Below are 13648 nucleotides of genomic sequence, written 5' to 3' on the forward strand. Positions count from 1 at the left end.
AAGCTGTTAAAAACAAGGAGAAATATCTACATGTGCTGAAAGGGAACAATCCCCAAAACATATTGTTAAGAAAGGGGGCTATAAACATGGTGAATAAAATGCTACCATTTATGCAAAAAATATGTCTGAATACATATGGAATATACATCTGGAAGGAAGCAGCTGGAGGGAGAAACCAAGCGGCTGGGACAAAGCAGAAGGACGGAAACTGACTTTAATATGCTTTGATTTTCAATCATGTGCACATACTCCTTAAAACTGTACTCTCTGAGAACAAAGCAAAAAGCTATGGATAGGGGCACCCAGCTGGCTCCGTCAGTGGGGCATGCCACTCTTGATCTCGGGGTTGTGAGTTCAAGCCCCACATTGGGTGGAGAGCTTACTTTAAAAAAGAAGCCAGAAGGTATTTACAGAGGAAAGATGACACAACAAATGGTGTCGGGTCAGTTGATTAACTTTGTAAAATAAAATCATACCTTCAGCGTACATTAATATAGATATCAATTGAACTAGGGAAATTAAAAGTTAAATAAAAATGAAACCAGCCAAGGTAATGATGACCACGTAAATCTGAAACTTTCAACACATCTCCTAAATATAACGCAGAGGCTGAGATCATCCAAACATCAAAAGCTAAGAACAGAAATGAATAAACACACCAAGAAGAAATAAAGTAATAAAACAAGAGCTGATTAAATTCAGAAAAGAAATAGAAAGGGTTTCCGTTTCTACCTAGGATGTAGAAAGTCGCAAGGAAGGTCCCTTCCACCCTCGCTCTCAGAGCCTGCACCCTGGAAGACAGACCCAGGCACCCAGCCTTCCTCTTCAGTGTAACAACAAGAAACAGATTCCTACAATTCAAACAGATATTTGTCAACAGGATTCTCATCTCAGCTGAAGACACTCACTGTTCAGTCTGCAACAGACTTTCTCACTCTTGGTGCTACTGACATTTGGGGCCAAATTCTTCGTGGTCATCATTGCCCTGTGCAGCCTCCCTGGCCTCTACCCTCTAGAAGCCAGTCACGCCCTCCCCACTAGTTCTAACAACAAAAATGTCTCCAGACACTGCCAAATGTCTGCTGGGGATAAGGTTGACATATTTATACTAAAATATAAATATACAAGTATATATGTATATATATATATATATATATATATATATATGTGTGTGTGTGTGTATATATATATACACATATATACTTGTATATATACTTGTATATATATATATACACACACACACATATATACATATATATACATATATATACATACATATATATATACACACACTTGTTTTTATCATCTGAAATGCAAATTTAACTTTCTATTTTCTGCTAAAGATGGCATCCTTACCACAGGGGGAAAAAAGCTTGCCTCCGTTGAGAACTATTGATCTAGACTCTCAAATACTGACATGAGCAGACAACGAGGAATCACCAAGCATTTGAAGAATATGAAACTGAATTCAAAAAGCTCTTCTTCAAATATGGCAAATATATCCTTCTGCCTCAGGGCCTTTGCACTTTCTGTTTCCTCTTTCTAGAAACCTGTTCCCCTAAATACCAGTATGGATGTGAGGGACGAAGCCAGGATGTAATACATATGCTAGACAAAATTCTCACAAGATATAAAGAAAAAATGCAAGAGCTAACGTGAAAACGAAACAGTCGCGGAAATTAAAAACATGACTACCGATCGATGGGCTGAACAGTAGAAAGTTTACAACTTGTCCATAAATCAACGAGGTACAAGCTTGAGCTGAGAGAGTCTCTCAGAAAGAACAGAAAGATAGGAAGTGTCAGAGCAAGGTTGGGACGTATCTGGAGAGTGCCTCTGAGGCATCAGCACTAACTGCGGCAGCACCCTCTTCATCTAGGCAGTTGGGGCGCCTGGGTGGCTCAGTCGGTTAAGCTTCTGACTTCAGCTCAGGTCATGATCTCATGGCTCATGGGTTCAAGCCCCGTGTCGGGCTCTGTGCTGACAGCTCAGAGCCTGGCGCCTGCTTCAGATTCTGTGTCTCTCTCTCTCTGCCCTTCCCCTGCTCACATTCTGTCTCTGTCAAAAGTGACTAAACATTAAAGAAATAGTAATAAAAAAAAGAAGTCACAGCAATAGATGCATGGCTACAGGTACCCCTCCTTTAAGCCCCTAGGTTCTGGCCGTGCCAAACTTCACCTTTATGCCCGAGTTCTTTCAATAGCAACTACTGTCTGTAATTACTAATATCTGGATTACCTGTGACCTTGTAGTCTTCTATACCTGCGTAAACCATACCCTATATTGAATCATCTGTCAAATACCTAGCGTAGCTTCTGTTTTCCTGTCTGCAGCCTGACTGATGGTGTTCACTACCAGAAGTGGTCCTAGGAAATAAACCCTTACAATGACCTTGAACTACAAAGTAGAATTCAGAGCAAAGAATAGTACCGAGAATAAATAAGGTACTTTCATCATGATAGAGGGGTTAATTCGTCAAGATAAAATAACAATCCTAAATGTGTATGCAAATCATAACAAAACTTCAAAATATGAGGCAAAACTGTTAAAACCTCAAAGAGAAATAGACAAACCCACAATTATAGTGTGAGATTTCAACACCCCTTTCAATCATTGGTAAAACAAGAAGATAGAGAATTAACAAGGGTAGAGAGAGAACTCAGCAACACCATCAACCAACTTGACCTAATTGATGTTAATAGAATACTCCACCCAACAATAAAATGCACACTCTTTTCAAATGCACACAGAACATGTACCAAGATAAACCATATATTAAGTCTCAATAAATTTACAAGGACTGAAATCATATAAAGTATATTTTCTAACCACAATGAAATTATATATCAAAATGAGGAATATATTTACATATTAAACACACAGGTCACAGAAGAAAGAACAAGAGAAACTAGAAAATATCTTGAAGTGAATATGAATAAAAATGCAACATAGCCCAATTTCTAGAATGCCACTAAAGTGGTGCCAAGGGGAAAATTCATAGCAGTGAATGTCTACTTTATTTTTTTAATATATTCTTTTTTTCTTTTCAATTTTAACATTTATTTATTCTTGAGGGAGAGAGAGAGAGAGCGAGCATGATTGGGGGAGGGACAGAGAGACAGGGAGACACAGAACCTGCAGCAGGCTCCAGGCTCTGAGCGGTCAGCACAGAGCCCAACGCAGGGCTCGAACCCACAAACCATGAGATCATGACCTGAGCCAAAGTCAGATGCTTAATCGACTGAGCCACCCAGGTGCCCCGTGAATGTCTACTTTAAAAAATGAGGTGCAGGCGCTGAGGAAAACAACATGGGTGTTTCCATGAAAAATTAGAAATAGAGACACACACACACACACACACACACACACACACACAACTACCACACAATCCAGCAAGTCTACATGTGGGTATTTATCTGAAAAAAATGAAAACAGCAATTTGAAAAGATATATGAACCTGTGTGTTCATTGCAGCCCTATGGAAACCTTAGAGTCCGTTGGTAAACAAATGGATGCAGCCCTAAAAAAAGATGACGTCTTGCTATTTGCAACAACATGGAAGGACCAATTATGCTAAGTGAAACAGGTCAACAGAGAAAGACGAATACTCTATGATTCCACTTATACGTGGAATCTATAAACTAAAAGAAATAAGTAAACACACAAAAAAGCAGAGACCGAACCATAAATACAGAGCACAATCTGCTGGTTGCCAGAGAGGAGGGGATGGGCGGGAAGGGCCAAACGGGGGAAAGGGAGTGGGAGATCCAGGCTTCTAGTTCCGAAGCGAGGAAGTCAGGGACTAAAAGGCGCAGCCTAGGGAAGATAGACAGTGGTACTGTGACAGCACTGTATGGCGACACATGGTAGCTGTGCTTGTGAGCACAGCGTAATGTATACACTTGTGGAGTCACTGTTGTACGCCTGAAATTAATGTAACATTTGCCACCTACAGTTCAACAACAACAGCAAAGAAAATAAGACAGGTCTCAAATCCAACCTGAGGTTCTGCCTCAAGAGCGTTTCAGAAAGAGAGCTGGCTGTCGTGTGGCCACTGCTGAGGGAAAGAAGGCAAACACAAAAGAGCACACACTCCGTGGTTCCTTTTCTATGAAATGCTCACAAAAGGCACATCTGTAGAGACAGAGAGCAGAACTCTCACCGCCTGGGGCTGGAGACGGGAGCGAGGATTGACTGCAAACAGGTCCAGGAAATTCTCTGAGGGGATAGAAATTGTTCAGAGCTGGACTGGTTGCACAGTGGTTGCACGACGACACATTTACTAGAATTCATCCAGCCGCACACTTACAATGGGTGAATCCTATAGTGTGTGTGTGTGTGTGTGTGTGTGTGTGTGTGTGTGTGCACCTCAATAAAGCTGCCTTTAAAAACCAGTGGAATGTGTGGCACTAAGGAAAGTGGGCCAGGCAAGACAGACTAGAATACTGCATCGAGCTAAACGCATTGACACGGGTGGGCTTACCAGAACTTCTAGATCTAATGTGAGCGTTCTAATGGTCTGCCTGACTGAAACAGGGAGTAAATGGTGCCTACGATGGAATTGCCATGGTAGAGGTTCCTTTCTGTTACGTAAAAGGCACAGGGAGCAGGGAAGATGTAGTGGGGGCCCACACGTGGCGTCTTCTCTCAGCCATCTCCCATGTGTCTAGAAAGCATATTGTAGGAAAGTCGGGTGACCGATGGCGTCCTGACCCAGCTCAACCTCAGAGTGGGTGAGCTCACGGCTGTTTCTCCAGTTCCTCAATGTGTAATCGGAACACACCTCCCTGACGGCTGATCAAACCCCCGCGGCAGCCTTCGGGTCGCGGAGCAGGGCCTCCCGTAGGAGGAAGGGCAAGGCCCACCGGCACCCGCCACACTCACACCACCACGGTCATTCAGGAGGAAGGCCGCGTGCTCAGAGGAACTGCAGACATGAGCCACCAACACACACTTCAAAGACGCAGGGAGGTGACCCCTAGCACACCGCAGCTGACACGTGTCCCGCCTACCTCAGAATGAGCTATCGCACACCTAGCCTACTGTCAGTGCCGATTCCAGCTGCCCTTGTACACACGTGCCCGCTGCACCCACCCTTGTACACACGTTCCCACTGCACCTGCCCCTGTACACGCATGCCTGCTGCAGCTGCCCTTGTACACATGTGCCCGCTGCTGCTGCCCCTGTACACACCTGCCCATTGCAGCTGTCCTTGTACACATGTTCCCACTGCAGCTGTCCTTGTACACGGTCTCCTCTCTCGGTCAAGTCGGCACGGCCCTGGTGTCTGGTATCCGGCTACTGCTCCGGCAAATGCTTTCGTCCCTACGCCAGCTCGCAGGGATCGGCACACACAGCTCATCTTTATTATGATGCCTCAAAGCTATGAGAAGTCTGCTACTCTCTGCCATAATCTGGTTCGTGGAGACTGTGACTTCCCTGAGGTCTCACAGATCATCACACTAGTGACACGTCCTGATATCCACCACATTAATGACATCACGCTGATCAGAGCTGCTGAGCGCACGGTAGAGACCACCTTTGCTTATGGATGCCATGCATGCCAGATAATCTGAAGTTAACGCTGATGGTGTGGCACCTGCTTGGGATCCTCTCTCCCTCTCTCTCTCCCCTCCTCCACTCGCTCGCTTCCTCCCTCTCTCTCAAAATAAATAAAAAATGAACTTAAGAAAAGTTTCAAAGAGAGAAACTGAGAGGGAGGCAAACCATAAGACACTCTTAAATACAGAGAACAAACAGGGTTGCTGGAGGGGGAGGTGGGTGGGGGGCATGGGCTAACTGGGTGATGGACATTAGGAGGGCACCTGTTGGGATGAGCACTGGGTGTTGTATGTAAGTGATGAATCACTGGGTTCTACTCCTGAAACCAATGCTACACTACGTGTTTACGAAGTTGAATTTAAATTAAAAAAATCAATCAATAAATAAATCACTGAATTAAATAGAAGAAACATCCTATAAAAAAGTGAGATGCATAACAACCATAGCACAAAGAATATAAAGTCAGAATGGGAAATATACTGTTATAAAGTCCTTACACTGTTCATGAAATGGTGTATTATTATTTAAATGAAGACTCCAATTAGTTAAGGATGTATATTTTACACCTTAGGACAACTAGTAAAAATTAAAAACTTATCACTGTCAAGTTAATCATTGAGATAAAAGTGAAAAATAAAAAAGGCTTAATTAACCCAAGAAGGTACAAACAAAAGACAAAAGAAACAAAGAATAGAACAAATGGAAAACAGCTAGTGAGATGGCAGATTTTATTCCTAAAAGTTCTATAATCACATTTTATGTGAATAAACTAAATATACCGATTAAAATGAAGAGGGTACTATCGTATAAAGAAAGCAAGATCCAGCTATATGCTGTGTAAAAGGAACTCATGTTAAATATAAAGACACAAGGGCACCTGGCTGGCTTAGTCAGTAGAGCATGCAATCTTGGTCTTGGGGTCATGAGTTCAAGCCCCACGTTGGATACAAAGATTACCTAAAAATAAGTAAGTGAATAAATAAGTAAAAGGAAGAAGATATAATATGCAAGCACATATCAAAATAAAGCAGGGGTACTTACATTTATATAAGAAAAAGTAGACTTCAAGAAAAGAAAGAAAAAGTATACTTCGGAAGAAGAAATGGCATCTAAGATAAAGAAAAACATTAAATAATGACAAACGGGTCTATTGTCCAAGAAAACATAATAATTCTAAATGTATTCAACTAACAACATAGCATCAAAATACATGAAGCTGGGGCGCCTGGGTGGCTCAGTCGGTTAAGCGCCCGACTCTTGGTTTCAGCTCAGGTCATGATCTCCCAGTTCGTGGGGTCAAGCCCTGCGTCAGTTAACAGCATGGAGCCTGCTTGGGATTCTCTCTCCCTGTCTCTCTGCCTGTCTCCCACTCATACTCTCTCTCTCTCTCTCTCTCAAAAACAAATAAAGTATTTTTTTTTGAGGGGAGGAGGCACAAGTGATCAAGGGGAGGGGTAGAGACAGAGAATCCCATGAAGGGCAGAGAGAGAGAGAGAGAGAGAGAGAGAGAGAGAGAGAGAGAGAAGCAGGGCTCACCCGAAGCGGGGCTCACCCAAAGCAGGGCTCAAGCTCACCTGAAGTGGGGCTCAGGTCACCCGCTGTGGGACTTGAACTCACAAACTGTGACATCATGACTTGAGCCGAAGTCAGATGCTGAACAACTAAGCTACCCAGGCGCCCCAAAGTTTCTTTTTTTAATTTTTAAAAATGTTATTTTAGAGAGAGAATGGTTGAGCAGGGGAGAGTGGGTGAGCAGGGGAGAGAGAGACAGAGAGAGAGAGAGAATGAGAATCCCAAGCAGGCTCCACACTCAGCATGGAGCCCGACGCAGGGCTCTATCCCATGACCCTGGGATCATGACCTGAGTGGAAATTAAGAGTCAGAAGCTCAGCTGATTGAGTCACCCAGGCGCCCCGAATAAACACACTTGAAAAACCCAAAATACATGAAGCAAGAGCAAACAGAAGTGGAAGGAGAAATGGGCAAATCCATAATTACAGATAGAAACTTTCACACTCCTCAGTACTTGACAGTGAAAGTAGAAAAGCGGGGGGCACCTGGGTGGCGCAGTCGGTTGAGCGTCCGACTTCAGCCAGGTCACGATCTCGCGGTCCGTGAGTTCGAGCCCCGCGTCAGGCTCTGGGCTGATGGCTCGGAGCCTGGAGCCTGTTTCCGATTCTGTGTCTCCCTCTCTCTCTGCCCCTCCCCCGTTCATGCTCTGTCTCTCTCTCTGTCCCAAAAATAAATAAAAAACGTTGAAAAAAAAATTAAAAAAAAAAAAGAAAGTAGAAAAGCGGGAAGGATAGAGAAGAACTGAACAATATCCACCAACCTGACCTAATGAGCATTTAGAGAACACTCTGCCCAACAAGAGAACATGTGCTTTCTCCAAGTGCATGTGCAATACTCATCAAATAAAACTATATTGTGGGCCATGATGTAAACAACAAATTTGAAAGACTAGAACTCATACGGAGTTTGTTCTTAGGTCATGATGGAATTTACTAGAAATTAATAACAGAAAGATATATAGAAAATCCTCCAATATTTGGAAATTAAACAAAGACTTCTAAACAACCCTTGGGTCAAGAGTTTTAAATAATATGTTTAAATAAATGAAAACGCAACATATCAAATTCTGTGAAATGCACCTGAAGCAGTGCTTAGAAGGAAATATATTAAACTCTTATATTAGAAAATAAGAAAGATCTCAAATTAGTAATTTAAGCTTCCACCTTAAGAAAATAGAAAAAAAGGGAGCACTTGGGTGGCTCAGTCTATTGAGCATCTGACTTTTGATTTTGATCAGGTCATGATCCCAGGGTGGTGGGATTGGGCCCCATGTTGGCCTCAGTGCTGAGCATGAAGCCTACTTAAGATTCGTTCTCTCTCCCTCTCCCCCTCTGTCCTTCTCCCCAGCTCAGCCTCTCTCTCTCTCATAAAAAATAAAAAAAAAAAAATGAAACAAAGAAACAAAATTGAAAACAAAAATAAAACAAAGAAACAAAACATAAGCGTCCCACAAAGCAAAGGCCAAGCTCAGATGGTTTCACTGGTGAGTTTTACCAAAAAAATTAAGGAAAAAGGAATAGCAATACTATACAATATCTTTCAGAAAGTTAGAAGTGTGGGGGTGGGGAACACTTCCCAAATCATTTTCTGAAGCCAGAATTGCACTAATATCAAAGCCAGACAAAGACAACACAAAAAAGGAAACTTGCAGAACAATACCTCTCACGGACAAAGACACAAATCTCCTCAGCAAAATAGAAGCAAATTAAATCCAGCAATATATGAAGAGAATAATGTATTCCAACCAAGTGAAGTTTATCCCAGGAGTTCCAGGCTGGCTCAACATGCAAAAATCAATCATCAGAATAACTCACCCTAGTAACAGACAAAAAAAGAAAAGTATATTATTGTTTTTGTAGATGCAGAAAAGGGATTTAACAAAATCCAATTCGTAAAAAAAAAGTCTCAGCAAACTGGCAACACAAGGGAACTTCCCAACTTGGTCAGAGGCTTCTTGTAGTTGCCTACAGCTACCGTACTTGAAAGGTGAAGAAGACCAACGGCTTTTCCCCCAGGATCAGGAAAAAGTCAAGGATGTCTGCTCTCATCATCTCTATGCAACACTGACAGTGCCACAGGTACTAACTGCAAACAAGACTACTGGAACTAAATAGGTGAGTTTAGCAAGGTCGATATGCAGAAATCAATTGACAAACTAATTCTGAAATGGATACGGAAAGGCAAAGGACCTAGAACAGCCAAATCAACTGTGACAAGAAAGAGTCGGAGAGCTAAAACTTCCTGATTTCAAAAATTATTATAAAACTACTGTCATCAAAACGGCATAGTATTCGCGCAAAGATGAAGAAACAAATCAATGTAACAGACTGGAGAACACAGAAATAGACATACATAAACACAACTAATTGATTTTTCACAAAGTTGTGAAAAACTGTAGTTTATAAACTATAAAACTGTGTAACTTTCAGGAAAAAAAAAAACCAGAACATTTTCAGGACCCAGGGCTAGCTGAAGAGTTCTTAGACACTAAAAGCACAATCCTTAACAGAAAAACCGATAAATGGAATGTGATCAAAAGTTTAAAATCCTTGTTCCACAAAGATACTACAGAGAGAATGAGAAGACTAACTATAGATGGATAGAAAACATATGCAAATTATAGATCTCACAAAGACCTTGCATCCAGGGGTACTTGGGTTTTAGCACAGTTTACAAAAGTAAATGTGATCATACAAGGGAAGTCCTCAGCTGAACGCATGCTACATACAAGCCATTCAATAAATGTGAATTATTATAATTCATTATCATTGTCATTACAACATTCTTTAAACTTGAGAATATACGGGGCACCTGGGTGGCTCAGTGGGTTAAGCATCCGAGTCTTGATTTGGGGTCAGGTCCTGATCTTAGGGTTTGAGTTCCAGCCCCGCGTCCGGCTCTGTACTAACAGTGTGGAGCCTGCTTGGGATTCTCTCTCTCCCCCCTCCCTCTGTCCCTTACCTGCTTGTAGTGTCTCTCTCTCAAAATAAGTAAATAAACATTAAATTTAAAAAATAAAATAAAATTGAGAATATAAATTTCCATCAAAAGAAAAGCTGTTAAACTATGTTATATCTATTACGAGAAATATTATGGAGTGGTTTAAAGGATGAAGTAAATTTATATGTACTAATCTGGAAAGATGTCCAGAACTGTGAAAACAGTAAATTGCAGGTTAATTTGTATAGTATGATCTCATTTGTGCAAAAATAAAATGATACGTTCTGAAAAAAATGTTTATGGAATGATATTCACTGAAGTGCTAACAATTGTTATCCCTACGGAGGGGAGCAGAATGAGGAGGGGTTCAGAGAGAGGTGGTCTTTCACTTTTTATTCTATTTATTCCTAGATTGTTTGAATTTTTACAAGAATATATTCCTATATTTTTGTAAGAAAAAAACATGAAAGAAGAGTTAATTATCTTTTAAAAGATCAGTGATAAAGGGGCGCCTGGGTGGCTCAGTCGGTTGGGCGGCCGACTTCGGCTCAGGTCATGATCTCGCAGTCCGTGAGTTCTATCCCCGTGTCGGGCTCTGTGCTGACAGCTCAGAGCCTGGAGCCTGCTTCAGATTCTGTGTCTCCCTCTCTCTGACCCTCCCCTGTTCATGCTCTGTCTCTCCCGGTCTCAAAAATAAATAAACGTTAAAAAATTTTAAAAAAAAAGATCAGTGATAAAAATAGACTCAACTTGCATGTGTAATTTAACAAACATTAACGGAGTGTTAGGCATTGGCCTTAGCGGGGCAAAGAACTGAGTCACTGCCCTGGCTGTGCCACTAAACAGTGTTACAAATGTTACAGTGCGTACTTGTCAGAAACAGGGATCAGTCTTTTTTCTCTCTCTAGCCCTGCGACACGGGTCTTGATTCCAAGTTGGCGCTCGAGCGAGGTAAAGAATCACTATTCCTGACAAAATGGGAATTAAAGCTGGCCGGGAAGAATAGCTCCGTATGGCCCCGTGGAATTGACACATGATCGCCATCTAGTGGCAACAAAGGATTCTTGCGGAAGCTAGGGATCAGCAGACATGGACTTTCAGGCGGCCTTTCAACAAAACAGCAGTCTATCTAAAAGAGAATGAGCCTCCGAAAAACTTCAGAAGCATCAGGTAAAAGGTTAGGGTTTATGTCGTGGAGTGTTGGGAAGATGACGTCTAGGTACTCTTGTGTCTTAGGTCTCCTGCTTCAGCGTCCCATCATCAGATGCCCCGCACACCTATAAACTGTGCAAAGTCCACACTGGCCACACGTTGGTTACAGCCAAAAAGAATGAGCCAAGTTCGGTGTGAGGTATATACACCCACGCTTTTCCGAAATTGATGAAACGCTAATAACCTTTTGTAAGCCGGTCTGGTCAGGACACGCTGCAAAACAAGACTAGAAAAAAATCTTCCATAAAGTTTGCCTTCGAGGTGTACTATCTTTGTGAATCATCACAAACCATCATGAGAGTGAGAGCTGCTCTGAAAATATCTAGTGAGCCTTTCAAATGTCACACGCCCGTGTGTCACACGCCAAAGGCTCTCAAGAAAAGGTACCTGTAGTTGGGTTTGTAAGTACGACTTTCTGACAAACCATCACCTGCCCATCCGCGGCTCAGGGAGTAGGTTTTCATGTCTCCTTCGAGTGCTAATGAGTTTTCAAAGTAGGTTCACTGTTAGGGAAACAGGTGAATGACTTGCAATCTGAGAAACAGTGGAGCCTGTGTTTATTGAATAGGGGACCGAAAAAGAATAATGAAAGGGCACCCTGGTAGTTAACCTGAAAATTCTGGGTATGTATAGATGCCTGATACCTATATGCTTAGTAACACCCCTTGTAAAATGTTGCTCCTTAGAAGGGCACCTAGGTGGCTCTGGTGGTAGGGCATGTGACTCTTGAACGTGGCATTGTAAGTTTGAGCCTAAGGTTGGGGGCACAGACTACTTTAGAAAAATCTTGACAAAATTACAAAGATATGAAACAAATGCGTAAACCTTAAAAACAATTTTTTAAACGTTGCTCTGCAGAACCAATAACAAATACTTTCACAAGACCGGTAAGAGTCCCCCTGTCTAGTTCAGTGTCAATGGGGAAAGTCGCCCGAAATAACTTTATGTTCAGATAAATGTCCTATCACCCACTGTGGAAGTATTCACGCATGATTAAATTATTTTATAATCCGTCGTCCTCCGGTGGCACACGGTAGGCGCCTCGTAAACGTGGGAAGAAAACCAAAGGTGACATGTGTGGCGGAGCCGGGGATGGCGGTGCGGGACCGCGTCATTTGGGGTGGGCCACCGCGTCCCTCCCACCGAGCTGGGCAGCGGCGGGGAAGCTGGGAGTGGCAGACGTGGTGCACCGGGAGGCCCCGATGGCTCGGGACGCGCAACCCCGCGGGCCGAGCCGCCGCTTCCTACCGGCCGAAGTAGGCGCGCCCGCCGTCAGGTCTCGGGGCCCAAAGTTTCCAGGACCTTGTCCCCGGGGCGCTGACGGAGCCCGTGACCTTTGGGCGGTGGGCGGCACGTGTCGCTGCCGACGCGACGGATAGGAAGGGGCGCCGTCCCTAGCGCCCCGCGTTTTACACATCAGCCCAAGTCCGGGTTCCTGCCGCTCCTCGGAAAGCGCAGTGTCAGCGTAGAGAGCCGGGAGGTGACCCCGAGACACCCAGGAGCGCCACCGCGGAAGGCTCCAGAAGCGGGGCGTCCGCCGACGGCCCCGCGACAGCGCGCCCCGGAAGGCGCGCGGGGAGACCGCGGGGCCGCGTCCCGGCCTCCCCGCTCCCGGTCCCGCGGGTCCCCGGGCTCGACGTGCGAGCCGGCCCGGCCCGGGGGCCCCCCACTCACGTAGCGCTGCAGCTTCCTCTCGGGGGGCGACTTGACGAGCCAGCCCGTGCACACGGCGTCACCCGCGCTCATCGTGGCCGCCGCTGCCGCTTCCTCCAGCTGGGTCGCCGCGGCAGGAGGAAGTCGGGCCGGGGATGCCTGCGGGGCGGGCCCAGCGTCCCCGCCCGCCCCGGCGCCGCCCCGAGCCCCCGCCGCGACCCCCGCCCCCGGGGGGGGGGGGCGGGGAGGGGACGGCGCCACCGCCCGCGGCCCTGACGGCGCGACGGGCGGCCGGCCGGGTCGGGGGTGGGGGGAGCCCCCTTGGAGCGAGCGCGCGGCCTCCCCCGGCCCCCACACCCGGGCGATGGCAGCCAGCGGCCCGGGCCCCGCACCTGCGGGGGTGGGGGGTGGGGAGCCGGCTCAGGGAGGAAGGAAAGCCGGGGCTCCCCACCCCTCCCCTCGACCTCCCCGCTGCCCTCGATCCGGCGCCGAACCCAGGCTGTCGTGCGCCCCTCCCCCAAACATCATTGTATTCCGGCGAGGAGCTATTCACACGCCCTTCGGCAATAACGACAATGAACTAACATTGATCGAGAACCGCTGCACCGCCGGTAACTCTGCGGAGCTCTCGGCACGCACGACCTCAAGACATGAGCACCAGCACCGGGACAAATGGGCCTGCCTCAGTGGTGCTTGCGACTAAAATGGG

The 13648-nt window shown here is 45.2% G+C and overlaps 1 protein-coding gene across 1 annotated transcript in view; it reads right to left on the reverse strand.

Annotated features, from left to right (window-relative positions):
- The window catches only part of GAB3 (GRB2 associated binding protein 3), a 79248-nt gene extending 66187 nt beyond the window's left edge, over window positions 1-13061 (reverse strand). The window contains exon 1 of the mRNA XM_042973755.1: window positions 12961-13061. Within this exon, the coding sequence (XP_042829689.1) occupies window positions 12961-13032 (72 nt within the window). The 5' untranslated portion in view covers window positions 13033-13061. The remainder of the gene's footprint in view (window positions 1-12960) is intronic.
- Window positions 13062-13648: the final 587 nt, after the last annotated feature.

Source organism: Panthera tigris, chromosome X (assembly GCF_018350195.1).
Source record: "Panthera tigris isolate Pti1 chromosome X, P.tigris_Pti1_mat1.1, whole genome shotgun sequence".
NCBI lineage: Eukaryota > Metazoa > Chordata > Mammalia > Carnivora > Felidae > Panthera > Panthera tigris.